The 19,011-nt window shown below is 41.2% G+C and overlaps 1 protein-coding gene across 10 annotated transcripts in view; it reads right to left on the reverse strand.

Annotated features, from left to right (window-relative positions):
• LOC126379095 (neurofibromin) overlaps positions 1 to 19,011 on the reverse strand; it is a 129,966-nt gene that overhangs the window by 47,029 nt on the left and 63,926 nt on the right. For 8 of the 10 annotated variants that reach the window (XR_007568239.1, XR_007568240.1, XM_050027666.1 and 5 more), the window contains 12 exons: positions 18,581 to 18,667; positions 18,049 to 18,220; positions 17,128 to 17,266; positions 15,240 to 15,443; positions 14,222 to 14,301; positions 13,403 to 13,536; positions 12,168 to 12,308; positions 11,770 to 11,849; positions 11,317 to 11,492; positions 7,500 to 7,612; positions 6,028 to 6,121; positions 5,330 to 5,400 (listed from right to left, as the gene is read on the reverse strand). Coding sequence is in view for 8 of the 10 variants with exons in the window: in XM_050027666.1 (XP_049883623.1) it covers positions 5,330 to 5,400; positions 6,028 to 6,121; positions 7,500 to 7,612; positions 11,317 to 11,492; positions 11,770 to 11,849; positions 12,168 to 12,308; positions 13,403 to 13,536; positions 14,222 to 14,301; positions 15,240 to 15,443; positions 17,128 to 17,266; positions 18,049 to 18,220; positions 18,581 to 18,667 (1,491 nt within the window). In the remaining 2 variants the exon portion in view is untranslated. The remainder of the gene's footprint in view (positions 1 to 5,329; positions 5,401 to 6,027; positions 6,122 to 7,499; positions 7,613 to 11,316; positions 11,493 to 11,769; positions 11,850 to 12,167; positions 12,309 to 13,402; positions 13,537 to 14,221; positions 14,302 to 15,239; positions 15,444 to 17,127; positions 17,267 to 18,048; positions 18,221 to 18,580; positions 18,668 to 19,011) is intronic. The other 2 variants (XM_050027660.1, XM_050027658.1) reach the window with 1 other exon arrangement.

Below are 19,011 nucleotides of genomic sequence, written 5' to 3' on the forward strand. Positions count from 1 at the left end.
AAATAATGTTGAAATTAAATTTACTTTGTATGATATGTTTATTTATTTATTTTATAATTTTAATTATTGACTAAGTTGTATTGACTTTTTTTTTCTTGTTGAATTTAATTGCTTTTAATTTTATTTTATGTTTCGTTGAAATTGTTTAGTAATATTTTTATTTAATTGGCATTTAAAAAAATATCAATATAGTAAGAATCAGATAAATAATTAAAATGATATTAATATAATACAATTTGTCGCAATATATATATGTACTATTTTTAAATACGTCGAAATATTGATAAATGTTGATTTTCACTTTAAGTTGTTTGCTTTTAGATGCTCAATTTTTATATTTTTAGATTGTTTAAATTCATAGGTACATATGTAAAATTTCAAATACAATTTATATTGTTAATGACTAAATACACTGAAACATATTCGTTACCTAGATAGCGTACGTCTAACTGATTCAGTCAGCCACGTTAAGCTGTTGATCCCGGTTACTACTTACTGATGTAATGAGTAGTCGTTACATGAGCCATGTCAGGGGCTTTTGACGGCTCAATAATTACCCTGAAACTAGGGTTGATGAGGTTGGTAATTCACTTCACAACCCACACAATAGAAGAAGTAGCGAATTCAGTGTAAAATGTAAATAAATTAGTCTTTTTCTCATTTATCATTATTTCTGAGGCTTCATTTTATTTGTGCCACAAGAGGTAAAATAATAATGTATTTTCTTTAAATTATTGATTAAATATATATTCCCATACAAAAGTATTTACTGTGTTTCTGTATTTTATGTTACAAATAAACGTAAATAATCCTTTATAAAACTTACTTATTTTTATATGTAGTTTCTAATAATAAGTAATAAAAAGTTGTCAATAGCTTCAGACTCAGAGTAAACTTGACGAAAATAGGAAGGGTTTATAATATTTTTAATTGTTTGTAGGTTCTCTAGACTTTCGAATTGTATTTTATGTTTTAATTGTGATAATAACCGGTTAAACCTCAAACAATGTATATTTTGCAGACATTTTTTGTAGACAATGTTCTTCTGATTCTCGTGAGATCAAGTAAGTTATTTAATTATTCTCGAAATAGCCTCCAACCACCACGAAGGTAGACAGAACAGAATCAATACAGTTTTAACTACTGAGCTAACGAGTGATAGCCATTTGATACATTATCATATTTGTTATTTTTATTACGTATTTGTAAAAAAATTTTTGTGAATTGTGTAAAAATCAAAATGACTATCACTTTTATACTTAAAGGCTTTTCAGACGACTCATTTACATCATTTTTTAATGAAAACCTTCGAATCCCGGTGGGGACATCTAACAAAAATCACTTTGTGAGCAATGGTTTAGTTAGGTTATCTCATCACCCGATTGTCCGAAAGGCAGATGATCCGTGCTTCGGAAGGCACGTTAAGCCGCGGTCCCGGTTACTACTTACTGATTAACGTAAGTACGTGTACAGTCGTTACACATGTCTGGGGCTTTGGCGGCTCAATAATAACCCTGACTCCAGGTTGATGAGGTTGGTAATCCACCTCAACCCACATGTTTTGAAAATTGCTATATTGTTTTTATGACAAAGGGGCTAGTTTTTATTGTTTATGTAAGTGTCAGTAAAGCCTCGTATCCACTACGCAACAATTAGCGCCTAACACGTAACGCTCAACATGTATGGCAACGTTGCACAACAGCGCGCGACGTTGCCAGCTGAAGCGGGCAAGTCGCGCGGCTTGTTGTTTATTTAGAGAGCATCGTTAGTTCAGCATCAACTGTTGTCGAGTGGAGACGTGACACGCAACAACACTAGTTCCTCTGGCGACATGTTGTTGACGACGGACGTGTTGTAGATGCGTAGACAACGTTGTTAAACAAAAGTTCCCCGCTAGCTTTCAACACGTTGCACAAAATGTTGCGCGCCAAATGTTGCCAAGTGGAAACGTAGCTTAACTGATACAATTCATTGTGCGCCGCCATTTTGAAAAAGAAGATTTCCAGAGCACAAAATAGTAAAAACTGATCAAAGAAATTGAAGTGAGATATACACTTATTAAACTTGGGGGGTTAAAATGGCCACGTCGAAGAAATTCATCTAAAAAAGCAATATTTTATATATATATATAAATAAGTATGTCAATTAGTAACGTTGCTCTTTCAGATGAATTGAATTGATGTGGCCTTTTTTACCCCCCTGGACGTCAGAAAAGCCCTTTTGGATCTAACTATGGACAATGACCTTGCAATGATTTCAACAATAGGCTTTCACTGACTTTCTGAAAAATTGTTCAATGAGAATGATTTCATTCAATCTGTGTCCATCTTTTCACGAATGGCGCGAGTTACTCATAACATAAATTATTTCATTATAATATTAAGCGCTCAAAGTTTTACTTCTCAATTAATTGCTAAAAAGCCAATATTATTTGTCTGTGTCGGAAAGATTCGGAGGTAGTAATGGAGTGTTAAGTCTGATTTGAATATCAAAAGTAATTGATACTTTGCTCGACTTGGAGTAAAGGATCAGCTGCTTATACACCACAAGGGGCGCTAATGTCACAAAAGACGCTAACGTCACAAGGGGCGCTAACGTCACAAGGTGCGCTAATGTCACAAGGGGCGCTAATGCCACAAGGGGCTTAACGTCACAAGGGGCGCTAATGTCACAAAAGGCGCTAACGTCACAAGGGGCGCTATTATAACAGAAAACGGTAAAATTGTGAGGCTGCAAGATCCCTTGCGGTGGTTTGTGAATTTGCTTATTACGAAAGGAATTTTAGGTGTAGGTCGTCTTAAATGTAAAATGGAAGTATAGAATAAATAATAATACTACGCGTAGAACGGTAACTTTCCGCCCCGCGTAAATTCGTATCGGGCGCCGAGATTTACCTCACCCCCTGGGTTTTATAGTTTTAAGTGGCCCCGTAACCACGGCCTCTGTGGTCCAGTGGTTGAGCGTTGGGCTCACGATCCGGAGGTCCCAGGTTCAACTCCCGGTGGAGACATATCACAAAAATCACTTTATGATCCCTAGTTTGGTTAGGACATTACAGGCTGATCACCTGATTGTCTGAAAACAAGATGATTCCGTGCTTCGGAGGGCACGTTAAGCCGTTGGTCCCGGCTATTAGCCGTAAAAATACCTCCACAAACCCGCAGTGGTGCTCGTGGTGGAGTATGCTCCATACCCCCTCCGGTTGATTCCGGACGTATATATGCTATTTATGTTATGTATGTTATATGTTAGGTTAGAATTCGTATGTTGTATTGTGATTTCTTTCCGACACAAACTTAATTTGACAAAAAACAATTTGTTAATCACCATTCCATAACTAACACTGACAAATCAACTTCTTAAAATGCGATTTTTAATATTCATGAATTATTAACGTTTTCCTTATCAATAATGATATAATAATGAATTGTAATGATTTAACTTTTTGTGAATAAATTCGTGGTATAACATATTATCACGCCACACATGGTTGTGTACAAATAATTTATTTCACAAAAAGAACTACAGTTCATTTGCAAACAGAAATACCGGGTGTTAATGACACCGTATAGAATACTGAGGGGGATGATTCAGACCACGATTCTGAGTTGATATCAAGTGTAATTTCGTGTCGGAATATTTTTTAAATTATTATCATTTCCATACTTTATCGACGGAAAGTTTATTGGCGCGCGTTGCCCTTGACCCGTGCGGCTATTCACCTGTGCATAGCTGAAGTTGCAGGTACGTTATTATGTATTGATGTTGTACATTGATATTTTATTTATTTATTCTTCATCTATCCTGTGGGTTGTGAGGTTAATTACCAACCCCATCAACCCTGGTGTCAGGGTTATTATTGAGCCGCCAAAGGCCCCTGACATGGCTCATATAACGACTACTTACTTACATTAGTAAGTAGTAAACGGGACCAACGGCTTAACGTGCCTTCCGAAGCACGGATCATCTTACTTTTTGGACAATCAGATGATCAGCCTGTAATGTCCTAACCAAACTAGGGATCACATAGTGATTTTTGTGATATTTCCCCACCGGGATTCGAACCCGGGATCTCCGGATCGTGAGCCCAACGCTCAACCACTGGACCACGGAGGTCGTCTTTATTTTAATTATTTTAAATGTGGGTTCTATGCAGCTTAAAACACAATATAGGACTGAAAAAAAATAAAAAAAATCTAAAAATTTTATAAATTTTGCGACTGGAAATTCCACTTGACATCAACTCAGAATCGTGGTCTGAATCATCGCTCAAAGTTTTCGTTATGATGTGACAAACCCTGTATAAAAAATAATCTTATAGCTACAAAATATGGCATAATTAAATCATTACTTATTCATTTATTAATACATAAACTAAATGATAGTCGCAAGAAATGAGGGATTTTCTTTTTTTATTATTTTTTTTCTAGATGATGGATAGACGGCGCTGAACTTGCTAGGTTACTGCAAAGTTAATTAATCCTGTTTTTCTTCGATGAAATATAGAAAATTAATAAGTTACTGAGAACTACTTTTGACGGCCTCTGTGGTCCAGTGGTTGAGCGATGTGCTCACGATCCCGGAGGTCTCGGGTTCGATTCCCGGTGGGGACAAATCACTTTGTGATCCCTAGTTTGGTTAGGACATTACAGGCTGATCACCTGATTGTCCAAAAAGTAAGATGATCCGTGCTTCGGAGGGCACGTTAAGCCGTTGGTCCCGGATACTTCTTACTGATGTAAGTACGTAGTCGTTACATGAGCCATGTCAGGGGCCAGTGGCGACTCAATAATAACCCTGACACCAGGGTTGATGGGGTTAGTTATCACCTCACAACCCATACGATAGAAGAACTACTTTTATACATTGTTTTAAGTTTACGCGGTTATTACCATAATTGAAGCACATAATAACGGGTTCTTACCGCGTTTAAATGGGGATATATCAGTCATCCCGTGATCATGGCACTTGCAACAGTGTCGAAATATCGGGAGTCTCATATCCCCATTTAAACGCGGTAAGAACCCATTATTATGTGCTTTAACTACTTTTATTTTTTAATTCTAAAAAAAGAATTATCAAAATCGGTTCATAAACTACGAAGTTATCCGCGAACAAACATAAAAAAAAACTATACGGTCCCATTGAGAACCTCCTCCTTTTTTGGAGTCGGCAAAAAGAAAATCCTCCATTTTGACAGAACAAATACTTCACGCCCACCATTTAAGGATGATGGCGGAATCATAAATATTTTTATGATGATTAAGAGTGTTTATGATGTAAGTATGTCTATGATAGAGCATCTACATAAATCGTACTGTGTGCATACCTGGTGTGGTACAGCGGCCAAGTGTGGGCTGTGAGCGCCACTGCCGGACTGTTGGAGCGTTGGAGATTTGCCTGCCAGAAATAATTATATTAAATAAAAAAAATATTCGCAATAAAAAAGAATTGTTGGCTACCCAACAAAAATACTGTGAAATGTTGATACTTGAGTGATTGACTGTTGAGTATGCGTGACTTATATCGCATGGCCACCAGTGATACGCCGTCCCCGGGAATGTTCCCAAAGTGGGAATGTTCCTGGCATTGAAAAGGCACAAATATTATGTAAAAAGAGTTTTATTAGGAGAAGAAAGAAAGTAACGTTTATTATAAAAGGACACCACAGTAACAGATAAAAAACAAAACACGGAATATCAGAAAGAGTTAGAGTTTTTTTTTTACAACGGGAACATTCCCAATACAATGCCATACAAATATACTTTTTTTGCACCAAAGTAAAAATAAATATTTACAAACGACTCTTAACTAAGTAGGTACATAGCAAATGGCGGCCTTATCGCTTGAAGCGATTTCTTCCAGACGACCATAAGGCGAAGAAATATGTGAAAATTAAAAGATTGCGGGATTTCCACTTTGGAACATTCCCGGAAACAGCACATAACTGCTTGTGAGCGAAAGAAGTTCCGGTTTAACTAACTCCTACTTCTGTCCTATAAGCGTGTCAATGCGCATGCGTGGTACCTCCATGCGCGGAGGAGATGGCGGCCTGGTCGAGCACGTCCCATGACTTCTGTCGCCGCCCTGCGCCCGCGGCGCCGCCCAGCACCAGCGACGACTGCAACCAGAGTGGATAAGTGACCTAGTCTTCTATCGTGTGGGTTGTGATGTCAATTACCAAGCTCATCAATTTGTGGTATGACCAAAACGGGACCCAGGACCTCCGGTAAGTGAGTCCAACGCTCAACCACTAGACCGCAGAGACCGTCCAGTAATAAAACATACAAGCTTCTTATCGTGTGTGTTATGAGGTGGATTACAAGCCTCATCAACCCTGGTGTCAGGGTTACTATTGACCCGCCAAAGGCCCCTGACATGGCTCATGTAACGACTACTTGCCTGTTTCTTTTTTGTTGACGTGACTTATTGTAGATAGCATTGCAGCACGCAGATGGCATTAACTACTTGGCCGGAATTTTGGCTGCGTAACTTCGGAACACAAAGGGACTCAAACTTCTTCTTCTTCTATCGTGTGGGTTGTGAGGTGGAGTACCAACCTCATCAACCCTGGTGTCAGGGTTGCTATTGAGCCGCCAAAGGCCCCTGACATGGCTCATGTAACGACTACTTACTTACATCAGTAAGTAGTAACCGGGACCAACGGCTTAACGTGCCTTCCGAAGCACGGATCATCTTACTTTTTGGACAATCAGGTGATCAGCCTGTAATGAGGGACTGAAACATTCCTATCATACGCATGTGTCGTATAATAATGTCGCCTCCATAAATAAAAACTTGGATACTTTAATAATTTTGCAACATTTAGAACACAAATTATCAAAAGTCTAAAATCAGTCGAAAACTGAAGTAGCTTAGTTTGTTGAATTGTAATCTTTTTTTTTTCTTTGCCTCTTTTAAGTTGCTATATGATTTTGCATTACATTATAGAAGGAAAAATTGAAGGGATGAGAGGAAGGGGTAGACCTAGGATAACATTTATGAAACAAATAAAAGAGAAGGTGCAGGTCGTGTCGTATCAGGAGGTGAAGGTTTTGGCGGGAAGAAGAGAGGAATGGGGATTACTCCACCGACAAGAGCGCAGCTCTTAAATAGAGAGAGAGAGAGAGAGATGATTTTGCATACTGTCAACGCACCCTGTTTGGGATGTTGACTGGCCATTTTTGTTTGTAATTGTATATATTATCATGTACTGTCAATGTCCTGTTGTGTGTTGCATTAAAAAAAAACATCATCATCACCAGCCCATTAACGTCCCCACTGCTGGGGCACGGGCCTTCCCTATGGATGGATAGGGAGATCGGGCCTCAAATCACCACGCGGGCCCAGTGCGGATTGGTGGTTATTAACGACTGCTAATGCAGCCGGAACCAACGGCTTAACGTGCCTTCCGAAGCACGGAGGAACTTTAAGCAACTTTCGCAAAGGCTGGTCATAAGGGAGACTACAAAAAAAAGTTTTCCATAAAATAAAAATACCTGATGATGATCAGTAGCAGCACAGCAGTGGTCGCAGGTGGCTGGCGCCCAGCTGGGCAGCGAGTGCTTGACATGGCAGCGAGACCGCACCTCCTCACTCACGCACACCAGCGCTGGAACATGAGCATTTATTTATTCTTCTTCTGTCGTGTGGAGGAGCTCGGTGGTGGAGGAGCTCGGTGGCGGAGGAGCTCGGTGGCGCAGCGGTAAACGCGCTCGGTCTGCGATTGTTGAAGTCAACTTTCGCAAAGGCCGGTCATAGAATGGGTGACCACAAAAAAGAAGTTTTCATCTCGATCTCCTCCGTGCTTCGGAAGGCACTCTAAGCCGTTGGTCCCGACTGCATTAGCAGTCGTTAATAACCATCAATCCGCACTGGGCCCGCGTGATGGTTTAAGGCCCGATCTCCCTATCCATACATAGGGAAGGGAATAAAGTAACTTTATTTCATTATTATTATTTTATGTCTTTTTCATATCTCAGGCCTATGGAGGCCCGGACTTTTGGAAGGCGTGCGTGGGGCCGAAGCCAACACGTAGAGGCAAGACGGCAGACGGTAGACGGCAAGGCAGCAACATGGTTGTGAGCAGCTCAGGGTGTCGAGAGGTGTACACCGCTTTCTGCGATTATTATTATTATTTTTTTCATTGTAATAACTTTTAATTTTAAAGGGACATAATTATATCTTACAATATGGGTACCTATCTGATTTAAATGCATTTTTTTTAAAAAGCCTGAAAAGGTGGAATTTAGTGAGACTATGATATTGCTACTGTAACTGCATGTATCTCTCTCTTTATTTAAGAGCTGCACTCTTGTCGGTGGAGTAATCGCCTTCATTACTCCATAGATAGGGCGTGTAGAACGGTGGTTGCCCCAATCGCCTTCCATTCCATAGTACACCGACCAATATCTCAATCGGTGATGTTCTAGCTAGAGCCCTACCAGAATCCATTTCCTCGGCCTCCAACCAGTACTGATACCGCTGCTGCCCGGCATCAGGGGTGCGCTTTTGAGTAGCGGCGCCTACTCGCTACGTCACAAGATCGTCATAGAACCTAAGTAGCATTTTATAGGTTAGCCCGTCCCAGTGAGCTACCCACTACGTTCTGCTAATCCTACCGCTGTTTGGTCGGGGACTGCTTATTTTTATATTCGCAGCTAACCATCATATCTGATGGCCGTTCCACTATCCGCCACCTGTGGACCCCGTAGATGGCCTACAGCTCAGCCTACTACCCTACAGCAAGTATATTGTACCTAAATTTATACACAATAAATATATTATCTTATCTTTTATTTCTCGTTTACTGGTGTATTAGAAAAATAGAAAAAAAGAACAAAGAATGCGTCCAGTTACTGTTTTTTACAATCATGACCGGATCTACCTATGGGCTGATTGGGCTGCAGCCCAGGGCCCCGGGGTTACAGGGGGCCCCCAGATCCCGCTAAAAAGTAGACCTTAATTTGAAAAAAAATGTCTGATAAAATATTTTTTGCTATTAGTTGAGTATTAAGGGCCCCCAGATCCCGCTAAAAAGTAGACCATAATTTGAAAAAAAAACTGTCTGTTAAAATATTTTTTGCTATTAGTTGAGTATTAAGATAGGCCCCCAAATAGTTTCAGCCCAGGGCCCCACAAATTCACGATCCGGCCATGTTTACAATGCTGCGTTTAGAGAACAAATTAAAACTTTAACGGCAAACAATTTACTTACACTACTCTAGAAGAATTCACACTAAAACTGATGCAAAAGATGACATAGAAGTAAGACATGTCAGGCAACGTATTGGTCTGACCGTCGCCACTTAAATCAAACTATATTAAATGAGGTGTACAAAACACAAAACTATTTATTTTATTTATTTATTTATTTTATTTAGATAACCAACAGCTTATAAAACAGAACATATATTATAATAAAGTATTTAACAAAGCAACTTAAGCTACTTAAAGGTTACCCTAGATAGGTTATGCAGATAGAAAAGTACATTGTCATTATGAGCAGACTTGTGTAAACCCGCGCCGCGGGTTGCTTACGTAAAGTACATAACTTTAAAGGAAACAGTTTTTATATAATGATAATTAATAAATTAAATTAATTATAGACTCAAAGTTGTGTCGGTGTGAGTTTGTGATCTGTATGAGGTGAGTGTGTATGTAGTATTTATTCTATCACAATCTTCTTCGCTGTCATGTCCAAGGCTTTGGCCTAATAAGAATATTAAATGAGAGAGATTGAAAACTGAAGACAAGGCACTGGCCTAAATTGGATATTGAAAATTGAAGACAAGGCTTAGGCCTATTTTGATCGTGATTTGCGAATATTAAATTACTAAAGTCAAGGCTGTATGGTCCTTAGATCTTTGCCTGCCTTATATAAGGCGAATTTAAACAACAACAACAACTTATCTATAATGAGGAACTTTTTGAGGAGAAGTCTTATCTTCGTTTAAACTTCTAATATCATGGATAACATGCATATTTTATCTTTGTTTGGGTATAAATGATGACCCTTTTTATTACACCAAGGTACAGTTACAATTACAAGTTCCACCCATTATTATCTGATCAAAATAAAGAGAAGCAATATAGGTAGCAACATCATTCTATACTATTAGGGGTTCAGAAATGAGACGATAATCTATGGAATAAACTTATTTGTACTCGCACTGATTTCAAAATACACTTCACATAGGTTTTTTTTTGTTTTGATTTTCCCCGAAGGGTAAGGCAAAGGGAACTATGCCCATACAGCCATGTCTTACGTATTTTTTTTCTTGATGGTTGATTAAATGATGAATGGTGATGATGATGAAACCTAAGCCCCCACCCTCGGAGTAGACTCCTACTCCGAACCCCAAACGAATTAACTCAAAAGTCCGCATAAACTTTCGAGTTATGAAGCGGCTTCTTGACACGAAGCGAAAATAGGCAGATACACTTTGTTCATTGAATACTCCGATATAATAACACTCGCGAATGTCTTCTGACTAAATGCGATCATTAACCACAAAACACCACTTCGTATTAATTATTTAGATTATTCAATGAAGAAAGCAACTGTCCCGTTCCCGTTTCCCGCCAAAAAGCCCTTCACATAGGTACACGACGTTTATCAAAATGTGCCAGTAACGGTTAGACCACCTGTTTTATCCAGTCCTCACTAGCGCCATCTGTATTTCCTCAGTAGTATTACGGTTGCGTTGTCAACGCCATCTATCCGTCTTCTACGTAGTCCCATCGCGAACCACTAGATGGCGCTGTTATTTTAGATTACTTCTTATAATACACAATGTGATACAAATATCATGCAACAATTACTATTATATGGCGCTGGTCTGCAGTAGTTCTCCCGTAGTATAGTGCCCCGCATTCTCAGGGGAAACATAAACAGGGCATGACCATGCGCTATCTATGTTACCCTCGACAACGCGGGGCTGTTCCGACGTCTTCTGGCTTGAAGGAAGGTAGCAAGCAGTCGATGACAATATTTGCAACATTAAAACACCTTTTTTATTTATTTAAAGTATTATATTGTTAGGTAAACCACTGATACAAAAAAGGTGAAAGTGGTTTTAAAAAGGTGAATAATGTTCTTATACCACAATGACCAGTGAATATGCACCAATGAGTAAGTAGTCTAATAGAAAGCTCGGTGAGGTACGGGTACTTAGTTTATCTTGTGATGGATGTACCTCTGACTACCCCATTGGGATATAGTGAGCTTATGCTCATGGAGAAAATCTTAGGGTAAAAAAAAATTCCTTGGGGCAAAAATACATTTCTTAGGGCACTAATATATTTGCGACTTACCGGTGAGATATGCGACGGTGTCAGGGGTGACTTGGAACTTGTCGCGGTGTACACGCGCCGTGATCGCCAGCAGGGCGACTAGCACTCGGCACGTGCGTGATACTGTCGCCGCCAGCGGGTGACGGTAGCCTTTGATGAGGTGCCCGACCAGCGCGAAATGGAAGTTTGAACGGAAACTGGATAACAGAAAAAAAAATAAGGGAATATTTAGTTTTTTTTATATATTGCTCCACCCCGATTAGAAGTCTGGTACAAACTGCGCAGTTAATGTTTCCAAAACATTATTAGAGGCATGTCCGACTTCAGGCCACTAGGTTGGATTTGGGTCAAACGTGAACCTGTAGTAAATTTAAAAAATAGCTACCTCTTCGCCATTTATAGATAGATAGATAAAATACTTTATTGAGCACAATGGACACAAAATACAGAGATATGATTTATTTATGTGATTACCTTAATCCAACAGCGTGGTCTAACTGCTTGAAGTGCCACTCCAGAGGTTCTCTTGTCTCCATCATCACTTGTTCCATAGTCTGCAAGAGAACAGGTTCTTTTTTAAGGATAATGTCGCTAACGCAGACCTTATTGACGCTTACAGCCCACAAATTATCCTCCTAAGGCCCACGGCCCTACTAGTAGTACTAATCCCATTGTTTAGCTATTGTGTCTGGAAATCCGGGCCTTACGACGTTAAACTGATTTTTTTATTTATATTTGATGAGTACCAACAAATTTTTAGAGCAAAAATACATTTGGTGGGGTAAAAATAAATTTCTTGGGGCAAAAATGAATTTATACATTCCTGTAACTAGAATCTACTAGGAATATACTATAACACATCTGTGCCCCACCTTGTCATCAAACTGTCCCTGTGAATCCAAGGTATGCAGGTTCTGTTCCATCAAAGCCAGCCCCGCCGCGTACAGCGTGGGCTCATCCAACTGTAGTACTGACAGCGCCACCCAGAACAACGCCTTGTGGATCGGGGATTCCTGTAAAGTTCAAGTTCAAAACATATTTATTCAGTAGATAACAAGATGGGCGGATGTGGTCAAAAAGGACCTGTGTATGTGCAATGTCTCCGAGAACGACACGTCCGATAGAGCGAAGTGGAAGAGAAGTACGAAGAAGGCAGACCCCACCATCAGATGGGAATAATAAATGCCAAGGAGAGAGAGAGAGATAACATAAAGTCATATTTTGAATGGTAGTTTTTTTACATAAAGAACGTCGTATCCTCCTAAAACTACTGCAGCTTCTTACAACCTGTCATCATCACCACCGGGCTTACAGATGATTTATAAAGTGTCTAGTGTGCTGTCAACTTAATTCTGTCGGGTTACTGAACAATGTAAACTTTAAGGGTTGTTTCATATTTCTATTTTCTTATAGAGACTGCAGTGAGTAGATGTGTGCTGTACGTGTAATCTCACCACCCGCATAAAGTGGCAGAGAAAATGTTGTGTAAAGCCAGCCCAAAGCATAGAATAAGGAATACTACATATAGAACGGCAACTCTCCGCTCCCCACCAGCGGCTGAGCTAGGTTTACCTCACCCCCTCGGTCTTGTAAAACGAGGTTTTTGTATCAAGTGTCCGGGATGTGGTAGAGCAATATAGTAAAGTTCTTATCATCATCAGCCCATTAACGTCCCCACTGCTGGGGCACGGGTCTTCCCTATGGATGGACAGGGAGATCGGGCCTTAAACCATCACGCGGGCCCAGTGCGGATTGATGGTTATTAACGATTGCTAATGCAGCCGGGACCAACGGCTTAACGTGCCTTCCGAAGCACGGAGGAGCACGAGATGAAAACTTTTTTATTTTTGTGGTCACCCATCCTATGACCGGCCTTTGCTTAACTTCAACAATCGCAGACCGAGCGCGTTTACCGCGGCGCCACCGAGCTCCTCAAAGTTCTTATCAGAAGTGTAATATTATTGACATAACATCTTCCCCCTATGTATGCCTGGTTGACGACGTCCCGTCCCCCCCCACGGATTTACATCAGTCTTCAATTGTATGGGCATCAGACGTCACATGTGCCCAAAGGCAAATGCCGTCTATAATTCATCTGAGGACTTACATGATGCAAAAGCGGTTGCAGCCTGGTCAGGCACATGATGAGCGCTTCAAGAAGCGCGAGGTCATTGAACGACTCCAACGCCTTCACCAGGATTCGAAGCAGTTGCTTCATATCGTCATCTGTCACGTTCTTACCTATCAACATAATACAGTTAGTGACACCGTAACGAAAACTTTGAGGAATGATTCAGACCATGATTCTGAGTTGATATCAAGTGGAATTTTCTGTCGCAAAAGTATGGAATTGAAAATAATTTAAAAAATCACAAAATTTTTCATGAATTTGTTGCACTTGATATCACCACAGAATCATGGTCTGAATCATCCCCCTCATTACTCGTTACAGTGTCACTAACACCCCTACGTACTTATTTATATTGTTACCTGTACGTACTTGTACGGGGTGTAAGTGACATCTGACTGTAAATTCCACTTGATATTAACTCAAAATCATGGCCTGAATCAACCCCCCTTACTATTCGTTACGATGTCACTAACACCCTGCAATATAATTCAATTCAAATTCAATTTGTACACTGTTAACTTCGTTCTAGCGTTTGTCCCAATTATTTAGAACTACGCACTTACACCTAATTAATAATAGGTACTACATACTTTACAAATTGTATCTATGATAAATAAAAAAAAAATGTCATCATCGTTAGCACAGGGTCCGTTTTCCTAACCTGAAGATTTGACAGGTCCGGTTTTTTACAGAAGCGACTTCCTGTCTGACCTTCCAACCCAAAGGTCAAACCAGTCCAATACTGGACTGGTTTGCTGCGTGCAATATTGCGTGACTAATCAATAAAATACTTGCTTATGCATCCAAACACGATGAGGGCTCTCGGCTGCAGGGCAGGGTTGAAGCAGAACGCGAAACTCTTGGCCAAGTTCGTCCTATATGCAATATCAGAAATCAGAATCAGAAAACAGAAATCCGGAATCAGCAATCAGAATATGGCAAAAACGTGTTGAAGGTCACTTTATCATTTTTGAATCTACGTCATTTCGCAAGGTGTTATGGCTGAGGAGAAGAAATGACAAGAAACTGCTATACACATTTTAAATCAATATATGGCGTGGTCAGAGGAAAGCGATATTTGTGGTATGACCAAAACGGGACCCAGGACCTCCGGTAAGTGAGTCCAACGCTCAACCACTAGATCGTCTAGTAATAAAACATACAAACTTCTTCTTCTTATCGTGTGTGTTGTGAGGTGGATTACCAACCTCATCAACCCTGGTGTCAGGGTTACTATTGAGCCGCCAAAGGCCCCTGACATGGCTCATGTAAGGATTACTCACTTACATCAGTAAATAGTAACCGAGACCAACGGCTTAACGTGCCTTCCGAAGCACGGATGATCTTACTTTCGGACAATCAGGTGATCAGCCTGTAATGTCCTAACCAAACTAGGGATCACAAAGTGATTTTTGTGATATGTCCCCACCGAGATTCGAACCCGGGGCCTCCGGATCGTGAGTCCAATGCTCAACCACTGGACCACGGAGGCCGTTAAAAATACTACGTATAGAACGGCAACTCTTCGCTCCCCACCAGCGGCTGAGCTAGGTTTACCTCACCCCTGTCGGTCTTACTTTAGTCTTCAATCGTATGGTATATCATATTGTAGCCGGAATCCACTGTTTGACGTGTCACCCGAAGTTTTCGGCCAATCGAGAGATTCAGCCTGCATTCTCAAACAAATGAGCCTCACAAAGTGATTTCGACAACATCCCATCGGAAATCAAACTCGAACCTCTAGATCGTGAGTCCAATGCTCAACCACTGAATGGCACAGATCGTCAAACAATAAAACATTATAACGACTCACCAAGTGAGCAGCCAATCGCAGTGAGGTATATCCCTCATACAAGCCTCCATGATCTCCAGTAGTGCGTCGGTGATCGTCTCCAAGGACTGCAGCGGCAGACGCTCGCGGTCGGTGTGCGTGGGCGCCGGCGTCAGCGCGGGCCCCGACATGGATGACGAGTCCACGGAGGAGGCCGCCGCCGCGTACCCGGGCTCCGTGTACCTGCTGACACCGACATCGTCAGTTCACGAAGCAGCGAGGGTCAAGGGAAATGTACTGTTATATATGCATACTCAATTCCTCCGGAACCATCGAGTTTCATTGCAATGCGAAATCATTAGCTCGGGTTTGGAATTCGGATAGTAACTACGTTCTGTATAATTCTAATACATTTTCTTTTAATAAATCTTTTTAGCGTAAATAAAATTGTTTTTTAAAAACCATCACCTGACCCGCCCCGTAATAGTGGTGTCAGAAGTGGGATTCGAACCCACGCCCACAATGCAATAGGAATTGAGTATGCAGTTTTTATTTTATAGGATTACCCTGTAATTTAATATATAACAGTACCATCAGTATAAAGGAGATGAAAAACTGATACGACTCGGAGAATCGACCAGCGAATATTGTTCAAGGAATTTGGTACATTTCTCGATATAAATCTATTCCGCTTTAAACGTTGTACCGGGTGAGAGCCTTCAGCGCTCCCCATTTGTCCGGCCAAGTAGTTAATGCCATCTGCGGCAAATCTACAATAAGTCACGTCAAAAAAAAAAAAATCTATTCCGCGGTAAGGAGCGCGCGCGTGGAGCTCGGTGGCGATGCATCGGCGGAGTGGGCGGCAGCCGAGCGCGGGCATTCTGCGGGGCGCGGGGCGCGCCCGCGCATTAACAATCAGCATATATCCCAATCGGAATACACCATCATTATTTATTTATTTATTTACATTTCACGACTTTACAGTGCAGAGGCGCCAATGCGCCGTGAAACTTTAAATATAAACAATAATATAATTAAACATTATGAAAATTAGGTGTAAACAATATAAAAACATATTTAATTTTCACACATCATTCATCTTCAGACACCTCAGACACTCGCGACACACATACGTCCACTCACTCACAAACAGATCACACTCTGGTGTTGATGCAAGGAGTGCATTAAGCATGTGCACGGCACGGAGGAGTGGCGAGTGTGTGCGCGCCACAGTGCGCATCATACATCCATCGCAAGATGAGCTGAGTACCCACACCTCACCCAGCTTTCTGCTAGACCAACGTGAGCGGCGAGCCGTATCGCCGTCTAATGGTCGAGCCAACTGTGCTAGTGAACACAGAAAGAATTCATGTAAGAAGCATTATTGCAATGCACATAATTTAAGAGCCACGCTCTTGTCGGTGTAATATTCGAAAAATAGGGCAGTGGTTTCCCTCTTGCCTTCTGCCCCGCAGTGCTCTCCGATTGAAAATTGGAAAATTCCACTTGATATTAACTCAGAATAATGAGCTGAATCATTCCCCTCAGTATTCGTTATGACATCACTTACACCCCGTACAAGAACGTACGGGTAGCAGTACGACTATGTATGGGTGTTAGTGACACCGTAACAAATACTGAGGATAATGATTCAAATCATGATTCTGAGTTGATATGAAGTGGACATTTTCCATCCAAAGTGTTCAAATTCATAAACATTTAAGTGTTTTTTAAATTATTTTCAGTTCTTTACTTTTGCGACGGAAAGTTCCATTTGATCAACTCAGAATCATGGTCTGAATCATCCCTCAAAATTTTCGTTATGGTGTCACTAACACTTTGTATATTAATGAAGTCCGAAATAAATAATTTTAATAGAAGTGAAACCTTCCCCCCCACCCCGGTACTTTTGTAGATGCAAATGTCTCACCAGTCATTGGTATGCCTGTTGTAGGCACTGCGGAAGGCGGTGACGGCGGCCGACTTCACCTTGGAGATGCCGAACATCTCATAGAACTTGGGCAGCGCGAACTCATCCAGAGACAGCATCAGCACGCGCTGAGTCTCCTCTGAAAGAGCATTTGGTAAGTCCGAATCACAATAGAATTTTCATGATATGTCCCCACCGGGATTCGAACCCGGGACTCCTGGATCGTGAGCTCAACGCTCAACCACTGAACCACAGATTTTGACGAGAGTGGAAAAGCAGTGGCTTCTGCCTACACCAAGTGGAAATAGGCGCGATTTATGTAAACATCATAAATCATAAACAGCCTATATACTCGTACATCCCACTGCTGGGGACAGGCCTCCCCTCAATCAACCGGAGGGGTATGGAGCAAAATTAAATAAATAAAATACTCCACAACGGTGCTTCAATGCGGGATGATGGAGGTGTTATTGCGGCTAATAGCCGGGTCCAACGGCTTAAACTGCCCTCCAAAACACGGAATCATCATACTTTTTCTGACAATCAGGTGATTCAAGCCTGCAAATCCTTACCAAACAAGACAGTCTTATCAACCCTGGTGTCAGCGTTATTATTGCGGCGCAAAAGGTGCTTGACGTGACTCATGTAACGACTACGTACTTACATCATTATGTAGTAACCGGGACTGTCGGCGCTGCATTAGCTCCGGCGTGGTTTTATTGTATGTTTGCTTGATGGTGGATGGAATTTGTACTTCAATGAAAGCTTCGTTTCTTAACGTGCCTTGCGAACGAAGCTGTATTGGTGACTTAAAGTCGTAAGATCGAATGTTCTTTTAAAATCCAAAACCCATTGTTTAACTATTGTGTCTGGAAATTTCGGCGTTAAGAGGTTAAAGTATGCAATGGAAGATCCACTCACCAGAGAAGCTGGGCGTGGTACAAGTGCAGAGCGAATGGATGATGTTGACGACCAGGCCGTGTGTGGCTGCGCGCATGGAGACGGTGCCCGAACACACCAGGAAGGTGACCGTGTGGAACAAGTAGGGCAGATGGCGTGCCACGTCCAGGCAGTTGTTGAACGAGAGCATCAGCTGTGGACAACAAAATCGTCATCATCACTAATATAAGAGCCACACTCTTGTCTGTGTAGCATTTTCCATGCTACTATTTAGGGAAAATAGGACAGTGGTTCAATCCAGAAACTGAAGACAGGAGTACTAGTACGGCTTTGAAATAGACTACTCTGGGGGCCATCCCACTCGCGTCACACAGTACTGCGGGCGGAAGGCAAGAGGGAAACCACTGCACTATTTTTTCCCTAAAAAGTATTATGGAGAATGCTACACCGACAAGAGCGTGGCTCTTAAATTAGTGATGGCTCCAAGTCCAGCAGAGTATTGAATTTATAGCGTCAAATACCATTTTCAATCCAGCTACCCAGCAGCACTTACCAGATATCTGGCGAGTATTGCGATGTCATCCCACATCATGTGTTGCTCCAACATCGCTGTCGGCGAGTGGCATGTCTTGTCAACCACCTGAAAACATCACTCAATTAGTCATAATAACTTTATGCAGAATCTGCATCCGCGGCCGCTGAGATTCTTTCTGGCCACGGACTTTATTTTAAACATCGTTAATCTTTTACCATATTCTAAGATGTCAACTCCAGCCTTCCTCGACCACGTCCTCAATTCAGGCGATCTCATGGTCTTACTCCAACTCGGCTCAAAATAGATATTCTTATAGCCGCCAAAGGCCCCTGACATGACTCATGTAACGACTATGATCTTACATCAGAGAGAGAGAGAGAGAGAGAGAAAACGTTTATTCAAACAAACAGCACACAAAACAAAAACATAACATTGAAATAACACTTATA

This window comes from Pectinophora gossypiella, chromosome 28, assembly GCF_024362695.1.
Source record: "Pectinophora gossypiella chromosome 28, ilPecGoss1.1, whole genome shotgun sequence".
In the NCBI taxonomy this organism is placed as follows: Eukaryota; Metazoa; Arthropoda; class Insecta; order Lepidoptera; family Gelechiidae; genus Pectinophora; species Pectinophora gossypiella.